General features: G+C 40.8%; 1 protein-coding gene across 1 annotated transcript in view; it reads left to right on the top strand.

Moving 5' to 3' along the window:
- The window catches only part of NSMCE2 (NSE2 SUMO ligase component of SMC5/6 complex), a 135,256-nt gene extending 114,167 nt beyond the window's left edge, over positions 1 to 21,089 (top strand). Inside the window, exons 5-7 of the mRNA XM_086609561.1 lie at positions 16,905 to 17,005; positions 17,326 to 17,432; positions 20,764 to 21,089. Coding sequence (XP_086465687.1) covers positions 16,905 to 17,005; positions 17,326 to 17,432; positions 20,764 to 20,914 — 359 coding nt within the window. The 3' untranslated portion in view covers positions 20,915 to 21,089. The remainder of the gene's footprint in view (positions 1 to 16,904; positions 17,006 to 17,325; positions 17,433 to 20,763) is intronic.
- The last annotated feature ends 1,386 nt before the right edge of the window (positions 21,090 to 22,475 follow it).

Below are 22,475 nucleotides of genomic sequence, written 5' to 3' on the forward strand. Positions count from 1 at the left end.
TAGTATGTTAGCACCGTCTGATTTCTGTTCCTTTTTCAGGGTTTCAGATCAGTGTGAGCAGGATTCTCATTATATTCTTCCAAATAAAATTTCCCCTGCAACTTCAAAAGCATTTTTGTATTATTTGATATTTGTAGTTGTATTTGATATTTCATGCGTGGATATGCTTTGTCAAAGTGTTACTTGGTTTCTAAATTTTGTGTGATTGACTACACAAAATTCTTGTCAAGGTGTTAGCTATGACAGCAGCATATGTAAAGAGGAATTTCCATCCTTCAGTGAGCTTGGGGACAACAAGATGATTCTTCAGCACAATTGACAAGACTGCTGGTTCCGGCCTTGTGGAGCTCGTTTCATGGTCAGGATCATAATATAGAGTCAAATTCCTAGTTAAAAACCAAAACCAAAACAAACAAACAAAAAAAAACAAACAAGAAACAAAACACTTCATTTGTGATTTTATTGGAAGAGAAGAAAGTATTTCGTAAGATCCTTAGAAATTCACACTTGTCAAAAATGAAAAGAGGTCGAGTAAAATAATTGTAGACTCATAGAATGGTTTGGGTTGGAAAGGATCTTTAAGATCATCTATTTCCAACCCTTCTGCCATGGTCCAGGGACACCTTCCACTAGATCATGTTGCTCAAAGCCTCATCCATCCTGACCTTGAACACTTCCAGGGATGGGGCATCCATAGCTCCTCTGGGCAACCTGTTCCAGTGTCTCACCACCCTCAGAGTGAAGAATTTCTTCCTTAGATCTAATGGAAATCTCTCCTCTTTCAGTTTAAATCCATTGCCCCTTGTCCTATCACTACACGCCCTTGTAAAAAGTCCCTCTCCAGCTTTCCTGTAGGCCCCCTTTAGGTACTGGAAGGCTGCTAGAAGGTCTCCCCAGAGCCTTCTCTTCTCCTGGCTGAAGTACTCCAACTCTCTCAGCCTGTCTTCATAGGAGAGGTGCTCCGTCCCTCGAATCATCTTCGTGGCCCTCCTCTGGACTCGCTCCAGCAACTCCATGTCCTTCTTACGTTGGGGGCCCAGAGCTGAACACAGTACTCCGGGTGGGGTCTCCCGACAGCAGAGCAGAGGATTAGAGTCACCTGTACATTGTCAGATCTATTGCTGGGTCAGTAAGATCTATTGTCTGGGTCAGCAGACAGCAGGATGCATAACTTATATGGCAGAATGTAATACCATGTATTGTCGATACTGATATCTCAAATGCAGCCTCAGTTTACCAAATCCAGCTGATCAAAACACCCAATTAGTCAAAGATGTATTCTTGTCTCTGGAGTGAACTTTACTCTTGTGGAGACCTGATTAGTGTGCTTTGGAGACCTATAATGAGGGAGAGCTTAATTATTCAGATTCATCAGCTTGCCAAGGTATTGGATGATCCCACATAAGCCTGCTCAATCAGCATTCCAGAACATGTGCAACCTGCGTGTTTAACAGTGGTCGTGGTTTGTTTTAAGCATACGCTTTAAGGTTAACCCCAAGATTTTCAGTAATGTTTTTCATTAAATTAAGAGATCCCCTCTTCTAGACAACTGATTTTTAATGCTTATTTGAGAAGTTTCACTTTATGTACTGAGTGAATTATTATTAATTATGCATATAGTGCCATAAAAGCACTGCCTCTTTACTATCTAAAGATGCCTTCCCTGCCCCAGAATGCTTGTGATCCAAGATAAGTGAGACGAGACAATGAGAAAGCCATACAAGAAAAGGAGGGCGTGGAGTGAAACAAGAGTCAGATAAGATGGAGAAAAAGAACCTGCCAGATAGGACTCTTGCAGGAGTAGGCTCTGGGAATGCTTCACGGTGAGGACCTTCGGGCTGCTGCTGCACCCAGCTGCGCACTCTGGGGCTTGGTGGAGTCACCTGCTTCCCCTTGCTTGGGCAGAGCTGCCGACCTCGATCATCGCTTCGCTTATTTTCCCCGAAGCTCCCCTTTGCTCTTTCTTGTGCCACCCCTCAAGTGAGAAACACTCTCCAGGAGGAAGGGAGCCCTGTGAAATAAATTTGCCTTCCCTCAAAGCCCCTCCTTTAATGACTTCCATTGTAGGAACACTAGTAATCCCTGAACCAGTGCTAAACTAAAGCTAATAATATCTTTTTACTGATTGAAAGAAACTAAAAATGCTCTGTAAGTAGAAACTGTGTGCCCAGCTAATCTGTAGAAACAAACATACTGCTTGTACACCATCTCTCTCACTCCACCATCTGTTTGCTTCACATACTTACTAAGTTTTGTCTTTAGTGAAGCGTTTCTTGGTTTTTCTAGATAAAGTAGTTTTGGAACTTACAAAGCTTTGCAGCTGGACACATAAAGTTGCAGCAGTAAAAAATGGTGAGGAAGTCAAGTGGAAGGTGCATATGACAGGGAAGTAAGATACTATTCTGAGCTCAAGAGAAACATACCCCAAAGGAGGCAGCAGATTTGAAAATAGCACTAAAGAAGTACAAGAAGGCTGAGAGTTGGAAAGAGGGAATACAGCCATTTTTCTACTTTTGACAGAAATCTGGGAATAATGAGCTCGGCAGCTCCTCTTTTATGAAATCTCCAGCCGTTAGCACCAACCAGGATTTCTGATCCTATCCACCACGTAGCTTTCTGTCTGAGGAAAACTGGGCAGAATTCTCATTGGTTTTTATCAGTGAGATTCCCAATGTACAACAAAGTGAATTCAGAAGTCCTCTGTATTCAGAGATAGCGTGTTAGGGTCAGAGAGCTGAGGAAATGACCTGCTCCTCCATTTGAAGAGCTCTTCCAACATATCAACCTGCATAGCCTTTTACAGGAAAGTAGGCTGAAGCTTTTGAGGGCAAAAATATTAATAGAAATACTAACCTATTATTCTGTCTTTGACAACATAATGCCACATCTAGGTTTTAGCTAAGTGTGTTGGGCTAAAAGAAGCTGCTACAGACACCTACTCTAGCTTCCACCTTTGTTATAATTTTCTATATTCTGTTCTTCGTGAGATGGCTGCAGTAGTTCTCCAACAAAGATTTGTCAGGGAAGATGCTTAGAGACCTAGGGATGCCACCAAAGCCAGGGAAAATATGGAGAATCTAGATGTTCCAGAAAGAACTTGTGGACTGCTGAAAACAGTGCATCTTAGGTGTTCCACAGGAACAGCAAGAGAGGTACTGAGGCAACCACATATACATGCAAAGTAAATAGTTTGCTCTGCCACTGCATTAGCAAGGAAACCACTTCAAACAACTCTCTCTACCTAAGGAAAAATGTAGTAATAATAAGCAATAGCATAAGTCTCCACTCCTTGCCCCAGAGGTTGTCTACTAATCCTTAGGAGCCTTTGCACTCTGCAGGCTTCCTTTTTCTATCCTCATTTGTCACTGGAAAAATATTTGTATGGGTCAGAGGCATAGTGCAAGTCAAAAAAAGTATTACTAGAGAAAAAATGAACAGTTCTCCAATGAATCCCTTTGAGATGAATATGAGAAGAAAACAACAAACAATTTATCTTCTCCAAGGAAAACAGAAGCTTGTTAAAGAAGCTGGAAATCCCTACTGCTTGTGAGTCGCTGGTACCCCATTGTGCTGGTGCTTCTAAAAGGAAACTGAACGCACTTGCAAGGGTTTTCTTTTCTTTCATTTCAAAAGCATTCTCTGGGTTGCAATCTCCCCAGAGCTAATTAAAGCAGAACACAGAGTGACATTAGTTATGCACCAGAGTGGGAGTCAGAAGATGTAAGTTCAGTTGCCAGCCCTGCCACCGACTTCCTGGGTGACCTTGGGTAAGCCTCTTGATGTAGATTTTCAAAAGACCTCTGGGCCAAATTTCCATATTGAAGTTTGATTTTCAAAGGAGCTCAATATCTAGTGATTTCCATGGTGTTGATTATGGCCAGAATTTCAAACAAGCTCAGCAACAAATATGCTGAGCTCATTTGAAAATCGGGCTCTTAATCTTTTTCTGCCTCAGTTTCCCGTCTCTGACAGTGTTGGTAAGATATTTGCCTTGTCTATCCTTATTGTTTAGACTGTAGCTCTGCAATGCCAGAAATTGTCTTTCCATGAATGTGCATAGTGTCTTCTACAGACTTGTTTGATCTCTATTATGGTTTTTAGGCATTACTGTAATGATTGTCACACCAGTGATCTGTTTTAGAAAAAAAGAAACTCTAATCAGAAGAAAGCTTAATTATTGTGTTGTTTCTCGGATCTGGGTGAAGTTCTGCGCTGATTTCTTTAGTTTGCCTGGGAGAATGTCATCTGGAGAACATCAAAAGCTGTATTTAAAGTCAGCATATATATGTCAGCTGGGTTCTCTCGTCCAGTAAGGGCAGTTAATCTATCGGAGAAGCAAGTTAGATCAGTTTGGCATGATTTGATCTGGCAAGAAACATATTGACTGCCTCTTACTACCTTGTTATCCTTTAGCTGCTTACAGTCGAATTGTTTAATAATTTGCTGAAGAATATATTCAGGCGCTGAGCAGTGTGGAATTCCGTACACCTTCCTGCCCCCCGTGGTAAATAACGTGATGCCGTTTGTAGTTCTTACTGCACCAGCTCTGTTTGCACTTTTCCCACACTGCTTGCATGCTCTTGCAACATCTCGGAGCAACATAACATTCTCTGTTGGCAAAGGTATAGAGTGCTTCTTTGCTTCATAAATGCTGTTTGCTTCCCGGGACCCACTACAACCCATTCCTGAAATTCCAGATCAGCATTGTCAGTGATAATCGAGCTCCTGGTTTCAAGCTCTGTGCTGTACAAGCCAGAGGCCAAATGTAGTAACCCAGGAATGCGTAATTGCAAAGACTGTCACTTCCCAAGGAACTCTGCTTGCTGCTAAATGACTGCCCTTTCCACATACCTGTGGGTGTCACTAACATGGTGACTCTTCTCTGGTAGGTTTGTCATGTATGGGTGGACAGCACCTCAAGCAGCTGAAAGTTTTGAAGCGATCATTTCCTATGTTTACAAAATTGGCATGTGACTTGCTGCTGTTTTCCGGATTCCCTTGTACTCCCTGGCTAGAATTATTTGTTGTTCAAGTATGTGCCCTCTGAAGAGCTCTTTTGATATTTCGTGTGTTTTCCTTTATATGAAATGAGGAGCTGTGCCATGATCAGCTTTGCAATGAAAAAGCTAGCAAGACACCTGTAGTAAGTGTCTGTATTCAGTTAAGGCTGAGTGTGGTTTGTCATGGGGAGAGCTTAACTATGTCATTTGTCTGTGACTAGCATTTCCAATTGCTGCATTTTTTTAATGATAGAGTCCCTTTATGGCCTTTACTAAAAATGCTTCTCAGCTTCTTAATCTAACAAATAATTTCCTAAATTGTGTTAGATGTACACGTTGTATTGTACACATGTATTGTGTATTGGCACACGCACCATGTCAACGTAGTATTTGATCCCAAAGAGCTGTAACTGCCAGTGCTGATATCTGCAAATAAAAGCTTGGAATCAGAGAAACATTATAGAATGGTTTGGGTTCAAGGGACCTTTAGAGATCACCTAGTCCAACCCCCCTGCCATGGACAGAGACACCTTCCACTATATAGGTTGCTTAAAGCCCCATGCAACGCTTCCAGGGACGAGGCATCCACAGCTTCTCTGTTCCAGTGTCTCACCACCCTCATTCCCAATCTAAATCTACCCTCTTTCAGTTTAAAACCGTTCCCCCTTGGCCTGTCACTGCAGGCCCTGGTAAAAAGTCTCTTTCCGTCTTTCTTATAATCCCCATTTATGCATTGGTTCTGTCCTTGAAGGTTTTCCATTCCTTCCAGTCACTGGACCCAATTCCCACATATTTTTACTAGCTGTAGCCGAGCGTGTAGAAAAGGAGGAATCTCAATTACCTGTACAAACCAGAGTCTCAGTAACGCTGACCTAATCTAAATTCTGGGTTGTGGAGCTGTGCTTGATTTCTGATGGGAAAGGAGCATTGACAAAAACGGGCTGTGCCTTATCTTCACTGTTTGAAATGGTGATTCCTTAGTGTAGCTCTGTTATATTCAGTTTTGTTTTCCTTCCTTAATTGGTGCAGTTAGATTGTTTCACTTTTATTAAGCTGTTTATTTCGAGATAGAAATTCTTGATCTTTCTCAGCATACATGTAGGGATTGTATGTGTTTCTGCAAATGTTCCAGCCAGAGAGTGCAAGGGCAGTTAATAGTTCTTAAGAGGACAGCTGTAATGTTACTTCATCCTGGTAATAATGATAAGATTGAAATAACGAGGGTAACGTTAACGGCTTTGCTGGAAAGATGAAGACTGTGCAGAATGCCAGGTGATTTAGCTATGTGCCCGTTATCCTTATTAAGAAGCACAAGTGACACTGCAACTGCTGCCCCATCAATTCAACATGAGCTTCCCTTGATCTGCTTGTCCTGCCTAGCTGTTCTTGTTTCTGCTGCTGTGGGTGTTCAGGTCCTTTCTCTGTCCCATTTCACTACCCTATTAAACCTGATCTGGAGAGGAAAGTGTAGACATAGAGAGACCTTGAGCGTTTAAAAGACTTTGTCTTGTGCTTGACCTTAGTTAAGCCCCTCACAGTCTTCCTGTAAAGCACAGTCATTCCCAGATTGTCTATATCTCCACCATGCAGAAATGTCAAGGTGAAGTCGGAAATGCATGTGTTGCTATATAAATGACACCTATAGAATGGTAATGATTTTCTGATGCATGTAGCATTAATGAAGATGCACTCTGCCAGTGCACTCCTGGCAAATGAGAATCTGCAGAAAGAGATTTAAAATAAATATCGATCAGATTTAAAATTAACTACTAATTACCATCCGAAGCTACTAGGCTGCTGCAGTATTTATAGCTCAGGACTTTAGCATTAGATTTTTTCTACTGACTGCCATTCAAGAAGCCTAATCTTACATCACAGGACAGGTTGAGAAAAATAACTGTTCAGCTGTTCCTAACTGATGATAGCGTTGTGTTTAGCTGCAGAACCCCCTGTGACATTGTTTTGGAGGATGCTGTATAAATTGGGATTAGCAATATTTTTTATTTCTTTTAGGGAACAGTTTACCGAGGTGATTATAGTGAAGATCTGCTCAGTGTGCACAGCACAGTTTAGTACACACACACACACAATATGTCACTCTGCCTTAGCCTAAATGAAAACTTTGCAGTTTTACGATTGAGCAATGGCAGATCTGTAAGTTCCTCTTTAAAATAACAACCAACCTGTGAGTTTCATTTCTTAACTTGTTTCGATATGATAGTAAATGTTGATTTTTTTTTCCTTTTCTCATGTAGTTTAGCAAAGAAACATTATTTTACAAATATGACTTAGCAGAAAATCATGATGTGTTTTTCAGTGCAAGTGTTAGTTTTCTCAAAATAAACAACCAGACATTGTGCAATTACTAGAAGATACTGGTTTCTGTACTGTATTTTTTGCTTTTAACATGGAACTGGTGCATTCATTGAGAATGTATTTGGAGACTGTGCATAGCCTTAGTTACTCAGCGGGAAGGCAGTATAGTCTAATGGGAAAGACAACGGTCTAGCACACAAAGTGTGCCAGTGACTGTGGATGTATCTTTGCCCTGTGCCTCAGTCTCCCACCAGGGAAACAGTCATGGAAGTAAAACTGACGGTTTTTATAGTGCTTTGTGTTCAAGAGAAGAAGGAATTGGGTGTTCTTACTTCCACAAATGAATCATTGCTTTAGGAAAATTCCTCTTCTGAGGAAGTTGCTGGGGCCTTAGGCTGATGACCAAAGGCAGGAGCAGAGTGGGAGATGCAGCCCCAAGTGGGTACCCAGCCAGTGCCCAGAGCAGTGACTGCAGCAGGGACGAGCTCTGAGGAGGTGCTGGGGTAATGACCATGACAGGTGGACAGCTGAGTCTTCTTGCCCATCCAAGGGGCCATTTCAATAGAGGCATTTCGGGCTGTGCAAAGCTGCAGAATTCAGAATAAGTAGAGTGGTAAAGTTTATATGTAAAATAGAGAAGACATTCATTTCTGCAGAAAAAGCTTGGGAAATGAACACAAATTCTCTTGTTATATATCTCAATAATATAATTCCAGTAAGTTATGTGGATATATATAGTGCTTCACATTGAATTGTAATCACTTGATGTCATATATTTCTAAAGGAAGTAAGTTCATTTTTGAAGTAATTCAGAGTTTTAGAAAGCACTCTGAAGGATTGAAATGCCTCACTAAGAACAGAATTGCAAATGTTGCTCTCTTCATTAATATTAATTTTGAAATAAAATATCTCACCAAAAGTTTCTTTCAAGTGTTTCAACATTGGGCTTTCGGGGTGGAGAAGAGAATATTTTGTCCTCACCATATCAGTTTTGTTTTTTCTTATTCATGCTCATGTCTTTAGTCAAGAGCGATATATAGTACATCTGCCTTTTCCTGGTAAAGAGAGGCAGATCTGTCTCTCCAGATGCCTTTGGGTGAAGGAGGCAGTGGAGCTGGTTTCGTGTACTAGAAACCTGCTGATTCCCGAAAGTGAGAGATTGGTCTTTCCTGTGCTCTCTCTGCAGTTTCAGAGAGCTGCTGAGTCAGTGCCATCCTCATCAATGACAAAGTCAACAGGTTAATGTTCAGGGATTATAGCTTCATGCCTTCCCACAATATACCTCATAAATATTCCTACCTATGCCCCAATGATTGACAAACTGTGTAGAATCGTACAATCACAGAATGGTTTGGGTTGGAAGGGAACTCAAAGATCATCTAGTTCCAATCCCCCTGCCATGGGCAGGGACAGGCATCTGTGTTCATCACTCTCCTGGCACCAGGGCTGGGGGCATTATTTTGGTGACTTTTTAAAGGTGTTCTTCAACAGGGCTGTTTAGGAAAGAAATACAGTGAAGTCTTTGTCAAAAAGTTTTGTGAGGAGAACATGAAGAGACAGATTGAAACGATAATCAGAATGATAATCTCCTAGGGGTGTGACCATTTGAGCTAGCTAGGGGCTTTTCTGCTCACTGGTTCCATAGCAGCCTGTTGGATGGACTGCTGGGAAGCTACACTACCTTGTCCGCTTGCCTGAGCACTGCTCCTTTTGTCTTCTGCTCTCTGTTACCCTGGAACAGTTCTGTCCAGGAGTGTTTTCTATCAGAAGCTTGTTCCACCTGAAAATCCGTCACCAGTTCAGCTTTTCCGAAGTGAATGACTACAAGAATGACATACTGAAATGGGTAAAGCGACCTCCAACCATAAACAAGATATATGATGTCACTTTTTGTTCAGAGATGTCGTAGACATGGTTTCTGCTTGTGAGCTAATATGTAGAGAATACTTGGCATGGATTGTTCTGAGAAAATTTGAATTAAATTTACAGAAGGGACCATCCAAGGACTGCTAAGGACTCATGCCTAAACGGACATGGCTCTAAACTGCTGTCAGTACTGACAGCTTTCCCCTCACTGCTGCTCCCCAGCATTAACAGTGCCTTTCTCAAGTCCACTGTGGAAGTGGATTAGGCTGAACAGCCCAAAGGCGCTCCGCTCCTCGTGCAGAATGAGAGCGTCCGCACAGTCAGTTGATGCCAAGCAGCTAATGCATTCTGCACTCACACCCTCGCTTATTTTGCAACAGCTTCCCTGTGTAGGCAAGCCCTACATGTTCATGTCATTTGATGGTTAGCATTGCATCAGTGACATTCCAGATTCTGACCACAACGTTAGTAATGGAAAGTGGTTCATCTCCTAATGAAATGGTAGGCCTTTTTTTTTTTTTTCTCTGGTTGCATCTTTTGCAACTTTTTCTTTCATGTGTCTGGAGAGAATTTCTTCATTTTTTACATGTGTGTGATATTCTTTCATCTCTGATACATGAAATTATGCTCTCTAAGCATGGAAATTGCCTTTATACAGTATGCTGTATGAAGCAGTGATTGTTCAGCCTTTTTCCTTCTGAAGAGCAGGAGAAAATCCAAGTAATAAAAACGTTCTTTACATGTATTTGCAATTTAGTAGCTTGTGTCTGATATCTTTTTTCCTCATAAGATATTCCAGTTTTTGTCTTGCTTTGCGCCCTAACACTGTTGCGCTATTGTCACATGCCTGGCACGCTTTCATGTAGACTGAGAGTTTCCTGGTCATTGAAGTATCTTTGTATCAGTTGGGTTTACTTTGAGCAAGCCTTTGGTGTTTACCTTGCTTATGAAGTTTACATGCCGTTGTGGGTGATGATAGTTAAGAAGGAAGAATATGGCTGCTTTAGATTTTCCAGAAACGATGGCTCCTCTGAGCTTACTGATGAGCCCTCATGGCATCTTTTTGGGTAATCTTCATCTCCCTCAAGAGTTTCTTCAGATCGAGTCCAGACTGCAGTGATGAGGAAACTGCTGTTTGAACCCACGGACTTTGAAGTGTGGATTCTTGTTTGTTTGCAATAATGAGGGAGTAAAAAAGCTGCCTCTGTGTGTTCGCCTACCAAACTGTTTGAGCTGCGTGGTTTATAATCGAAGATATCCTTTCTGTTTGCCTTTCCAGGGACACGAGTCCCACTGCACAATAGTCTGAATTTCCAAAAATCTAAAGGCAGAGATGATGTCTTACTTCTCACTTCAAATAGTGTGTAAGTTGAAGGTTTCACAGGGCACCTCTGGAGTTTCTTTTGTGGTTGTTTTTTTTTTTTTTTGGTGGGATTTGTAGTCACGTTTTATTTATGAATGCGTTAAAAAGCAAACTGTGTCTAACTTCAAGCATCTTTCCATCTCCTTCACTTACATTTCTGTAACGTGTCCCATAACATTTCCATCAAATCATAGTCTCTCTTCATTTTAAGGTCATTCTGGAAAACTGGCATCAACCAACTGTAGGATAAAACTGGAACAGTATTTCCATTTGGAATAGTGTATTTTAGAGCACCTGTAGCTTAGTGGAACAAAATACTGTAACATATGCAAGTGCTGTGAATTTGATGGCATTAAAGGAGTTTTTAGAGGATTGTTGCTTAGTGCAGGATACTGCCCTTTCCTTTTCCACTCTTATTATGTAAAGGAACTAACAATTTGCTAATTTGTTCATCTAATTTGTCTTTCACACTCCAGGAAAATCAGAATGGTTTATATCTACAGGATTGCCATTTTGTTTTGGATTGACCAAATGCATGTCTGTGTACTTCTTACACAAGTATGTGTAAAACAGGGCACACTCAAGGGACTTGTCAGTAAATTACCAGCAAATTGCTTGGTCTGGGCAGAAGCAAGTAAATTTGCAATTGCAATCTGGAGCAACGTGTTAAAGGCCACCTTCCTTAGATCAACTTGTGTATTGCAACACCAGCACGTAATCAAATTGTAATGCACTTTAATGCAAAGCCTAGTTTGGCTTGGTTGGCAAATTAAACTATCACATGCCTCTGGCAAAAGCAGAAAGCCTTTGAACTGTTTGACTGCAGCTGTAGCTTGCACACCTTATTTTCCCTCTTAAAAATCAAATTAAACTGTAACCTGCAGCCTCTGTGGTAAGTTTCAAGGCAAATTAAACTGTTGCTAACCTTTCTAGCAAAGATAACTGTCTCTAATCAAGCTGAAAAGTCCAGGCCCAAATTCCCCTCTCCAAGTTTAGACAAATTCATTGGAGGAAAACTCCAGGGCTTATTAAGTAGAGATATTACCTCTGACTCAGGAAGTCCTTGGCCACAGATTGCTAGAGACTGGGAATGTTTGCCAGGAAGGTGTTACTCTGTGCTCCCCTCTTCTTCACTCCTCCTACAGTGTTTACTGGGGATCCGTCCCAGGGGCAGGACACTGGACAGCTGCTCTTGTCTGCTCCTCCAGATCTGAAGTCTAACCCAAATTCATTCAGAGCACCAATGGGCATCCTGACCCACTCTTAAGCATGGGCAACTTTTAAGCATTGCCCACGTTGCTCTCAGCAGTGTGTTTTGTGGAAAGCAGTGTTTGGGCTCATTCCTTCCTTTAGACTTCTCCTTGGACCTTCCTCACCCCATGCTAGCAGTGCCCCAGGCTCCTTCTGACTCTTAAAATAAAACTCTTGGATGTGATGATGTCCTCGCCTCCCCCACCTTTCATTATTTTCTATGTCCTGCTGGCAGGAACACTTGGCATTTGACTTGCCCTCGTAACAGTCATGTTTTTCTTGGAGCTCTCAGAGATAGGATTTGTCCCAGCCTGGATGAGTTGCTGTTATTTCTATAGAGTCAGCAGGACAATAGACCCTCTTGGGAGCCAAGACCTTGTCGGTCTAGTGGCTCAGCCTTACAAAGATTCAATCCTGCGTGCTTAACGTTGCCCTTTGATTGCCGGGATTAGTGTCTGGCTGATGGCAGGTGAGAAGGCAGAACGGCGCGGCACGGGAGGAGAGAAATCACTTGAGTTTACATTGCAGCATGTACTCACCCAGGGCCAGGTTAGAGAAACAGGAGTCGGGTAGAGGACGTTTTTGGCACTGGAAGGAGGGAGCAGACAGCAGTCTGTCTGTCACAGAAGTGACAATGACAACGGAGAAAATCTTCCCTCTAACACTTTTTTAATGCGTATACTATCCGTGCTTCGTATAAATCACAATATAGCAGTTAATGTCTCCACACTATGATTTTCTTATTTTTTAAAGTTGGCTTAAAACTTCTCAGTCTCTCTCAGCAGAGTAGGGGAGAACTGAGCTAAGACATATTAGTCACATTTTTATCAAGAGATGAAAGCGATAGAGATATAAAGTACTACCAGCTTTTAATTAAAATTGAATAAGTAAAAAACAGTTGGCAGTTGCAAAATTCATTATGATGTGTTACCAAAAATAGATACCTTTATGAGAATGCAGTTTTATTACAACAGTGGGCACTAATTACCTGTAAACATCATTGCTGAGATAGCCAGATAGAAAATGTGTTACTAATACTCATAACAGGTTTCAATTGGCTGGAATGGAAAACTAGAAACTGTCAAGACTCCTAAAATGTAATCTCTCAGACTTCCAAAACAGATGTATGTACTTCTGTTACTTAAGGCAAGATCTGAATTTCAGGAACAATAACTTAGTGTTTTCTGCATCTGGTTTTAATTTGCAAGGAAAACTCAATTTTAGAAATATGTAACCTGACTTAGCTGAAATATGTATGACCCAGTGTTTTTACTTTTTCTTTCAATAGAATAGTCAGACTTGCAAGTTAGATCCTCCAAACTTTTATACATTTCCTTTGCTAAAAAAATTCCTTTGACCTTAATAAAAACACCTTCCAATATGAGTTTACAGGTATAGATCTACAGTTTAGAGCATCTTACTGACCAGTTCAGGATGTATGTGTGTCTTGAGTAATCTCTGCAAAATTTAATGAAAAATTTAATGAAAAAAAGATATTTTCTTCTCTCCTCCTGTGATCTAGAACATCAAGCAATAGCAACAAATCTGTGGGTGGTTTAGCTGATTTATGCTAATTTGCTATTGACATGTTTGAGGTATCACTTGCATCATCCCAGTCTTGCATATTAAAAATATTAGCTGCTTATGAAAAGGAAATATTTTAACTAATTATTCATTTGTGCCATGATAACCTCTTGAAACCAGGGCCCCGCTCTGGTAGACTGTATACAAAATCATTGCAAATGAAGTGCAACCTGAAGTGTTTAAGATAAGCTTGCAGCAAGAGGAAGATTCGAATCCAGGAAGATTAATATATCCCATCTGCAAGGAGTGGGTCTCAACTCACGGAATTTCAGCCTTTAAACATGAGGCATGTAAATCACCTCCAGAGCCAGTACAAGAAAGAGGTGAACTCAGCCTGTGATTTAGCCCTCACAATTTAGAGACCTGAGACCTTCAGGGGAGACTCAAGCACCAGTACTCAAGCTTGAGCTCATATTTTCAAACGTGGGTGCTTCAGCGTAGTCTCTCCTAAATTCTTGTGTTGGTACCTGAGTACACACAGAAGTGATGAGTGAAGTGGTGACTCCTTAGCAAAGTCAGAAGGTGCTGCACAAGGTGAACAGTCTTCCAGAAGAGGCCACTTACATGCCTAACTTGGAGTGCTGAGCTTTAAAACTAAAATCACAGGCACAAGCCCCACATTTTAAAACTTTACCCAACTTCTTTAGTATCTACATATTACTGATAGAAAAAAAAAAATCATCCTTTGTAATCAATCACCTGTCCAAGATCTGGCCAGTACTGCTGCATTCTAACCGTACTGACCAACATGACGTACTGGTGTACTGGAACTACATGCCAAGTTCATGAGCTGAAACAAAGTACAACATAGGAAAATGTGAGTTTGCAGATGTTTTCAGCAGGAAAGGTTGGAGCTGCAGTATGTCAAAATCTGCAGATACGTGAATTTAAGGAAATTCTGAATCTCTTGGGTTTTGTTGGTGTTACTCTCAGAAAAAAAATCAGTATGGTATTTAAATAAAGCAGCCCATGCAGAAGCTGGCACCTACCAATATTTGGAATATTCTTTAGCCTTGCTGTCTCAGTGGGATTTCACCCATTGCTTTGTATTTCAAAAGCTTCACTAAAAAAAAAAACACTTTTCCCTGAAAAAGTTGTATTTTCTTCAAAATACTAGGTGTTTATGATAGAATAAACCTTATATATGAGCAATCTAAGAATAATATGTGAAAGTTTTCTTTTCTGAAAACTGGTATCTGATGCAAGTCTTTTTCTGATGCCAATACCATTTCAGTTTTGGTGTTTATGGTTAAATTGTGCCCACTTTTTCCTTCTGATTTGCAAGTGTTTAGTTTTGTTAGGGCCATCAGTATCTGATAAAGGTACGTTAATATTCTTGCAGATGAAGGCCTTAAAATTATTATTGACACTGGATATTTGAGCTCCTTTTCCCCCTGCATCCACACCTTATTGATTGAGTGAGGCCTTACTAATAGAAACAGAAATACCCATGATGCTTGCCTGAGTATTGCCTAAGTATTTGCAGGACTACCTGGGTCAGAAACATTCCTGAACACTTGGAAAACTCTTGGTATATTGGAATGGAGAGAAGGGCAAGCTCTGTTAAGGAGGAAGGAAAAATAGGCAAATAAAATCGGCGTACCAAGAGGTGCTGTGGTGGAGCGATGGCTGCAACACCAATGCCAAGAGTCCTTCAAGCAGAGATGTGCTGGCTCACGGGGCAGCGTGCTCGGTCTAGACTGGGTGTGAGACATTGTGATTGTTCCAGGAGTGATGTCTGCTGTTACCACCCGGAAGGTGATGGTGTTATACAGGCATGCAGGACTGACCATAAGTTAGGAAACACTGGTCCTTAACAGATGTGGGAGACCGAATACCAGGGATGCAAAAATGCAAAGATTGGCTGATAGTGTGCAACAGCAGCAAAGGAGACCAAGGCTGAGACTTGGCAGAAGGCAAATCATGAAGTAACTCTAAACCCTCTGTGTTCACTTGTGTTTCTCGCTGCCCTCTTGGCAGTCCAAGCCATCGCAGGCCACTGAAGGATTTCATCCTCTCCGAACCCTGTGTCATAGAATCATAGAATCATAGAATTTCTAGGTTGGAAAAGACCTTAGAGATCATCCAGTCCAACCGTCCCTAATCCCCCATTAAACTATGTCCCTAAGTAGTGCATCCACCGTTTTCTTAAAGACATCCAGGGATGGGGACTCAAGCACCTCCCTGGGCAGCCTATTCCAGTGGCTGACAACCCTTTCAGAGAAGAAATTCTTTCTAACATCCAACCTGAACCTCCCCTGACTAAGCTTATACCCATTTCCTCTTGTCCTATCACCCATCACTAATGTAAAGAGCCCTTCCCCCACCTCCCCACCATCCCTTCTCAAGTACTTGTAGGCCATGTGTGTCGCTACATTGCAAACTAGGTTGTGCAGCTAGAGAGAAAAATGCTCTGTTCAGCTCGAGGGCTACACCCAGGGCACTGCTGAAAAAACACTGCAGAACTATCCCAAAGGAATGGAAAGTATGGCAGGTGTTAAGTTTGCTATTATTACCAGATAAGATTTAAAGATAAACAAATGCATTAAACTAAAAGCCTAGATGCACAATAACAGAGGAAGGTTAGGAAAAGATAAAACATGATGTATACATTTATTAAGGTTACACTTAGCCATATATCCTCCTTAGCTGCTCCTGTGTCTCAGCTTTTGGCTCTGGCTAATTAGTTTCTGCACGGAGCCCTGTGCTGGCGTGCCCCTGGGTACGGAGAGTTGCTTACACCTTGCCTTCTTCTTCTGGTAACTGGTAAAGGTGGGGACCTGCATCTTCTCTAGCTCAAGGTGGATTTCTTCCTGTTTGTATGCCCCTCATTCCCTGGCATTGGGCCATCAAGTGTTTTCTGGGAGATTTCAGCATTTCGGCCCCTCCTCCTTAAGGCTGCTTCAATAACGTTTCTATTGTCCGTCTCAAATAACACTTTCTTGGCTTTTGTTTGTCACTAATTATAGCCTTGTTAAAATACAGTGGCATTACTTTACAAATGATGCAGTATGATAAATAGTGCAAATTCCTTTTAAGGTATATACTGTGTATACAGGCTATATAGCAAGCTCATTTATGACATTCAAACACAAACTGATATTCAGGGTAGGACTGCTGAATCTGCAAAAGCTCCACCTCATCCTTTGTTAGATTTTGAGGACTCATCTGAATGTTACTGTTTTTTGATGAACTTGAACAGAGATTGGAAAAGTCTTTGCATATATTCAGGCCAGCTTGCTTTCCTTCCAAGCCCTCCTTTCTAGCATTGGCTATAAACAGACACACACACACAAACACACACACAAGTGCTTGCCATTTAAAACCCCACATTTTCTAGCAGAGACCACAGTACAGTATTTTTTTGCAGTATCTTGTTCAGGGAGTGGTACAGAAATATGTCATGGCATCTTAGATATCAGTGTGGGATAATGCTTGGCAAATGCTGGATTTTATTTGCTTATTTCAAGTATTGGCTATCTATATTAAATATTAAATGAAAATTGTCTTGTTTCCCATTATAGTTTGTCGTCAATCAGATAATGATAATGAGACCATTGAACAAATCGATGAAGATATAGCCGTGACTCAGAGTCAGATGAACTTTATTTGTCCCATTACACAGGTATGCTATCACTGCTACTGTAATCGATTGGGAAATAGTTATTTCATATTCTTCACTGGATTGTTCATTACAAGTCTGCAATACTTGTTAAAAATCAGGCAGTATAAATCACAAGCATTATCAGAGAAGAGCAACATTACTTGGGAAGAACCCCCATGTAAGTAGGAATGCAGTTTACCGTGCAGGACCTGACCCCGTAATTTCAGTGGAATGCCATGTGTGAATGGCAAACATGCTTCCTGCCATTTTACATAAAATCTCATAAGAAGCACTTTCATGGGCATTATCAGTTCCTTTAAATCAAACCTGATTGATTACAGATGGAGATGAAGAAGCCAGTTCGAAACAAAGTCTGCGGACATACTTACGAAGAAGACGCCATTCTAAAAATTATCCAGAATCGAAAGCAGCAAAAGAAAAAAGTCCGGTAAGCTAACAAGAATGTGTGGAAAAGCTGTTTGCTTTGCTGTGTAAGTGGAATTTTACTCCACTTGTTCTAGGAAATGTATTTGGATTGGCAAGGCTGCAGGAAGTAATACTTCAGTGTCTGCCCAAGTCACAGTCTCCTCATTAGTACTGTAGATGTGAAGGAGCTTTTCTTTTTAATGAAAGCCATGTGTAAGGAAATATTCAGGAAGTGTGCAGGGAAGTTACAGCTACTCATGGTACCTGCACAACAGAAGCAAAGAGATTTCGTATAGCCCTGAACAACAAAGAGAAACTTCAGCTTCCTGAAATTCCGTTGCTCGTTTTGTTCCCGCTGCTTACTTAGCAAGCCCTGAAGTTAATGAAAAAAAATAAACGTCTCCTCTGTGCACTCTCTCTTGCAGTTACATTCCAGTACAACTGAGAAATATTAAAACACTTAAATGAGTGTTAGAGTGAGAAATATTAATACACAACTTTTTAAGTAGTACAGAGTTTAACAATGATCAGGCAGAGCTTTAAGAATGATCAGACAGGATTGTGCAGTTCCTCCTACGATGAAATTAAATAATTCTTACTTTATATCAGCAAAGCAGCCTGCCACTTTCCACACAGGACATATGTTTTTGGATGAAAAGATGTAACAGTTGAATTTTTAAACCTGAAATTCTCCCCTGTAAATTTCAAATTTAGGATGATTTTGATTTAAAAAAAAAAAAAAAAAAAAAGGAAGGAGAAGAGGAAGGGGCTCAAACACTTTTTAGAGCAAGTATAGAGGACATATCATTTCATCACTAATTTCACATTTGTTTTTACACCATATATGCTAGAGTCTCATGCTTTGGGGTTGATGACCTCATAGAAACTTACCAGCTGTGGACTTGTTAATAAATGTGCAGTTGCACATGCTCAGGAAGGTCTGTCAGAGACTAGCAACCTGATTTCCCCAAAGATAATGCCACAGGCAGCCTACTTCCTCTGTCTGTTGCTCTTGCATTTCTGTTAGACTCTACATACTCCACCACAGAGGGTACAAAGGTGGAGAAGGACTTTTTATTCCATGCTCCTTCCTGGCTGCAGAAAAGCACTGCTATGAAGTCAAGCATCAGTTAGGATGTCCAGCCACTACCTTTGTGTCAAGACAGCTTGAAGAACAAGATGGAAGTACCTTGCCTGTGTTATGAGGTCTAGGGACAAAAAGTGCAGTGGGTGCAATATCCTGGGTATAACAACAAAACCAGCAACATGGATGGACAGAAGCTTGGCTGGAAAAATGAATGGGAGTTGGAAAATAGCTCACAAGTTGGAGAGAAGAAAGTAAGTGTTCTGGAGGATAGGGACAAGCTAGGAAGCATGTGCTCAACAGCCCAAAGCCACAACAAAAACACCTTCTGCAATACGGAGCTGAATTTAGGATGTTCATATCTAAATATTTCTCTGTGTTATTAACACATCAGGAAAATGTCATGGTAGTAGAGATTGTCATGGTGGATCAAAAGTTTCAGCACTGCTGAAAAACTAATAGAGTGATTGAATTTTATTTTACCTTTTAAGAAATTAAAAACTTGAAGCAATTCTAAAGTATTAAAAAAAAATCATAGAACTGTAGAATCATCTGTTTGGAAGAGACCCTCAAGATCATCAAGTTCAACCATTCACCCTGCACTGTCAGGGTCCAGTAAGCATGTAAGCAGTACAACATCTAGCTTCAAAAGCTGCCTTTTACCCAAACTGAAGCTATTTGTGCAGTCTGAATGCTGGCAGTTCTTAATTTTGAGCTTTTGGCTTGCAACCTTACAATTTTTACAGAAGTTATTCCAGTATGCTAGAAAAACACACGCAGAGCTGTACGTCGGCTTTGCTGTTAACTAAATTAAGTCTGCTTGGTTTTCTCTACCCAGTCTCACTGACCAGCTGTAATTTTAACCTTTCTCATGAAAATGCAGTCAGTTTTGAAAAACCATAGTCTGCTGTGGTGGGAAGAGAGGCCAGCTGATGCAACAAGTTCCTCATTCGAGTACCCTGTTCTCGTGGTTTTGCTAGTTGGCTGCACTCGTGCCAGCGACATTCAAGTGGAAGCAGGTGGCTTGACAGAGCAGAGTTTGGTTAGGGGCATCCTCTCTGTCCTGTCCCTGAAATCAAGGCTGTTGCTCGCTCTGGAGCTAGAGAAGTGGCTGTTTCCTCACACGTACTTTCCGACTTGAATCCACGGGATGCCTTCGGTGCGCTTGGCACTGCGCTGGCTGAACGTCAGCTGTTCGGCTGACGTACGCACAGCCACCGGTTTTGTGCTGATAGACTCGCCGTAGGCTCCTTTAGGCAACTCTTACGTGTCTCGGTTTGCTCACTGTTTTCCACTGCCTGGAAGGACATACTAATACTTTATGCTTACAGGAAACACGGGAAGCTTTCTGAGCACTTGTTATTCATTAATCTGGCAAGCTATTGCTCTAATAAGGTGATAAATGGGAAAACTGAGGCACAGAGCAATTAAGTGACTTGTCCATGACAAACACAGTAAACTGTGGAGAAATCTGGAGCAAAAGCTATGAGTACTGAGTGTAAATAAGTTCAATGCCTCGGACAAAAGTTACTCCTAATAGAGGAAAAATTCAGAAAAAGTGTTATTTCTGACTACAGGTACCATCCATGCATGTTTGGGCCACTGCCAAAGGAAAATGACCTTTGGTTCCTGAATGTCTTTCACCCTGCTGTCTTTATCTGGCTGTTTCAAGTAGTTGTAAGACATTTTGTATTTGATTATCATTTAGGGGCTGTTAATTTGACCTCATGTCTCCTTTCTGTGCCTTCTCAGTTCATAAAAGGCCAGGTAAATTTTTACACTGACTAGAAAGTCCACTGATTCACCAGTCAGCCTTTGCAAGTCTCATTCTCTTTGATCTATTTCCCTATTTATCTGTCAGTGAAGATTATACTTCTCCACTGCAGATTCATAAAGTAAGAGGTAGTTACCTGCAGTTTGTAGAGGACTGCAAAGAGAGAAAGCAACACAGAAAGATGTCCATGCAATGCTAGTATCATTTCTGGTGCAGGCAGCTTGTGTACATGGAGCGAGAGAGTGATCTACAGGTGAGAGGCTCTGTCTGTCGCCATATTCTTTCCTTTCTTCAGTCCTTGATTCCCACCAGTTTAGATAAATGAATTTATTTTTCCCCACAGAGTGCTTGTGAAGAGGAAGAGGAGTAACGAGGGGCTGACAGAGGGAGTGAGTCCCCGATAAATACAATAAACCAGCAGATGTTATGTAAAAGCCTATATCTGACAAATACAATTCTTTTGATTTAATGGAGTTTCTCTTTTCTTTTTAACAGATGCCCTAAAATTGGCTGCAGCCATGTTGATGTAAAAGAATCAGATCTTGTGCCAGATGAAGCACTTAAAAGAGCGATTGACAGTCAGAATAAACAAAGATGGTCAACACTGGACAAGTCAGATGCTGCCACAAAGGAAATTTGTTATTAGAGGTCTTGTGAGATAAGCTGCTGATTGTAAGTAGGTTGTGTAACTGATTGTTATTTGAAGTGTTTCATTTATAGGCAAAGTTGGAGGTCTCAGCTGTCACTGAAAGCATTTTTAAACTGCTGAATATGAGGAATTCCAGTTTAACTTGTTTTTTTAACCTTCCTGAAATTCTAAAAGCTTGCATTTGATAAATAAAACGTGTTTTGCAGCATTTAACCTTGCTTGTCAGTGTGCTAATTTTTTCAGCATGTTAGAGATACAGATTCTGCAGGCTTGTAATAGTGATTGCTTTGCTCAATATTGCAGACAGTTCTGTTACTGTCTCTGAAACGGCTGGGAATACTCGGAGTAAGGCACTCTCACCAAGGATTTACCCAAGTCACATATCCTGCTTGGAAGCACATCCATGTTTTAACACAAACCTCAAGAAACTTTAATAGAGCTTAATTTGCAGGAAGGGCTACACATCTGTACCTTGTGTGTGGACACACAAAATTATCACTCACCTTTGAGCATCTTGGCCTCGTTCTTGTAATTATTAACACTCTGCCCTAACTTACGCTTTTCTTTTGAGATTCAGAAGCTTTTATTTCAGGCTTTTTGCGTCTGGAAGTCCCAGGAGGTAATACTGTAGGTTAGGATACTACAATTATTTACAAGTTTATTTCAGTAAATAATTTGTAGATAATACAGATACATTGTAACCATATGCCTTGAGCTGAAAAGCAGTTAATTGCATTTTATATAATAAATATATAATTTGGGCACAGATCAAAAAAAAGGACTTAAACTTTGTGACACTTTGTATTTATTACCTAAATTGATCTGAACACATCTAGCAGATAAGGCACTACATATATGAATTGGAAATAGCCGTAGGTAAAAGGAGCTGCCTTCGTGGTCAGATGGCAATTATCTCTTGGCATATGTGAAGCAGAAAATACAGGTTTCTTTGAGCTTTGGGATCCTTAGCAGGTTAGATGGTATTTTCCTAGGTCATTTTTCTGAATTTACAGTCTAACATTTAGTGTAAAATGTAGCTAAGGTACCTAAATGCTAAGCTTTCCACTCTGGGTTAGTTTGCTAATAGCTTTCCTTTCGTAGACCATTATTAAGCCCAATTGCACTTAAGAGTGCAAACCACTTCAAACTGAAATTGTTATTTTGTATTTGAAGAATATTAATCTGCAAACTGATTTCATAGCTAAAAAAGGGAACTGAACCATTATTATTTGCACTGAGCTTTTGTGTTCAAAACACTTCCTGGGAATTAGCTGGGTAATTTTCATAATGTGGTCTAACCCCAAAGGTCCATCTTTTCAAAACTGAGCAGTGATCATGAGTGTTTCTGTCTGTGGAAGCTCAGTGTGAAAGAGACTGGGGGGCAGCTGAGCAGTGCATACGTGTCTGTATTTTTGTGTGTAAAAATCAGATCCCTTATAAGATATCTCAGGTCTCAAACCTATGGTTTTTAAGATGGGTCACCGATTTTCAGTTAAATACTACAAGGGAGGATGTTAACTATAGCAATCATCCAAAAAAAAAAAAGAAGGGGGGGAGA

Source organism: Tauraco erythrolophus, chromosome 3, assembly GCF_009769465.1.
Source record: "Tauraco erythrolophus isolate bTauEry1 chromosome 3, bTauEry1.pri, whole genome shotgun sequence".
Taxonomy (NCBI): Eukaryota; Metazoa; Chordata; class Aves; order Musophagiformes; family Musophagidae; genus Tauraco; species Tauraco erythrolophus.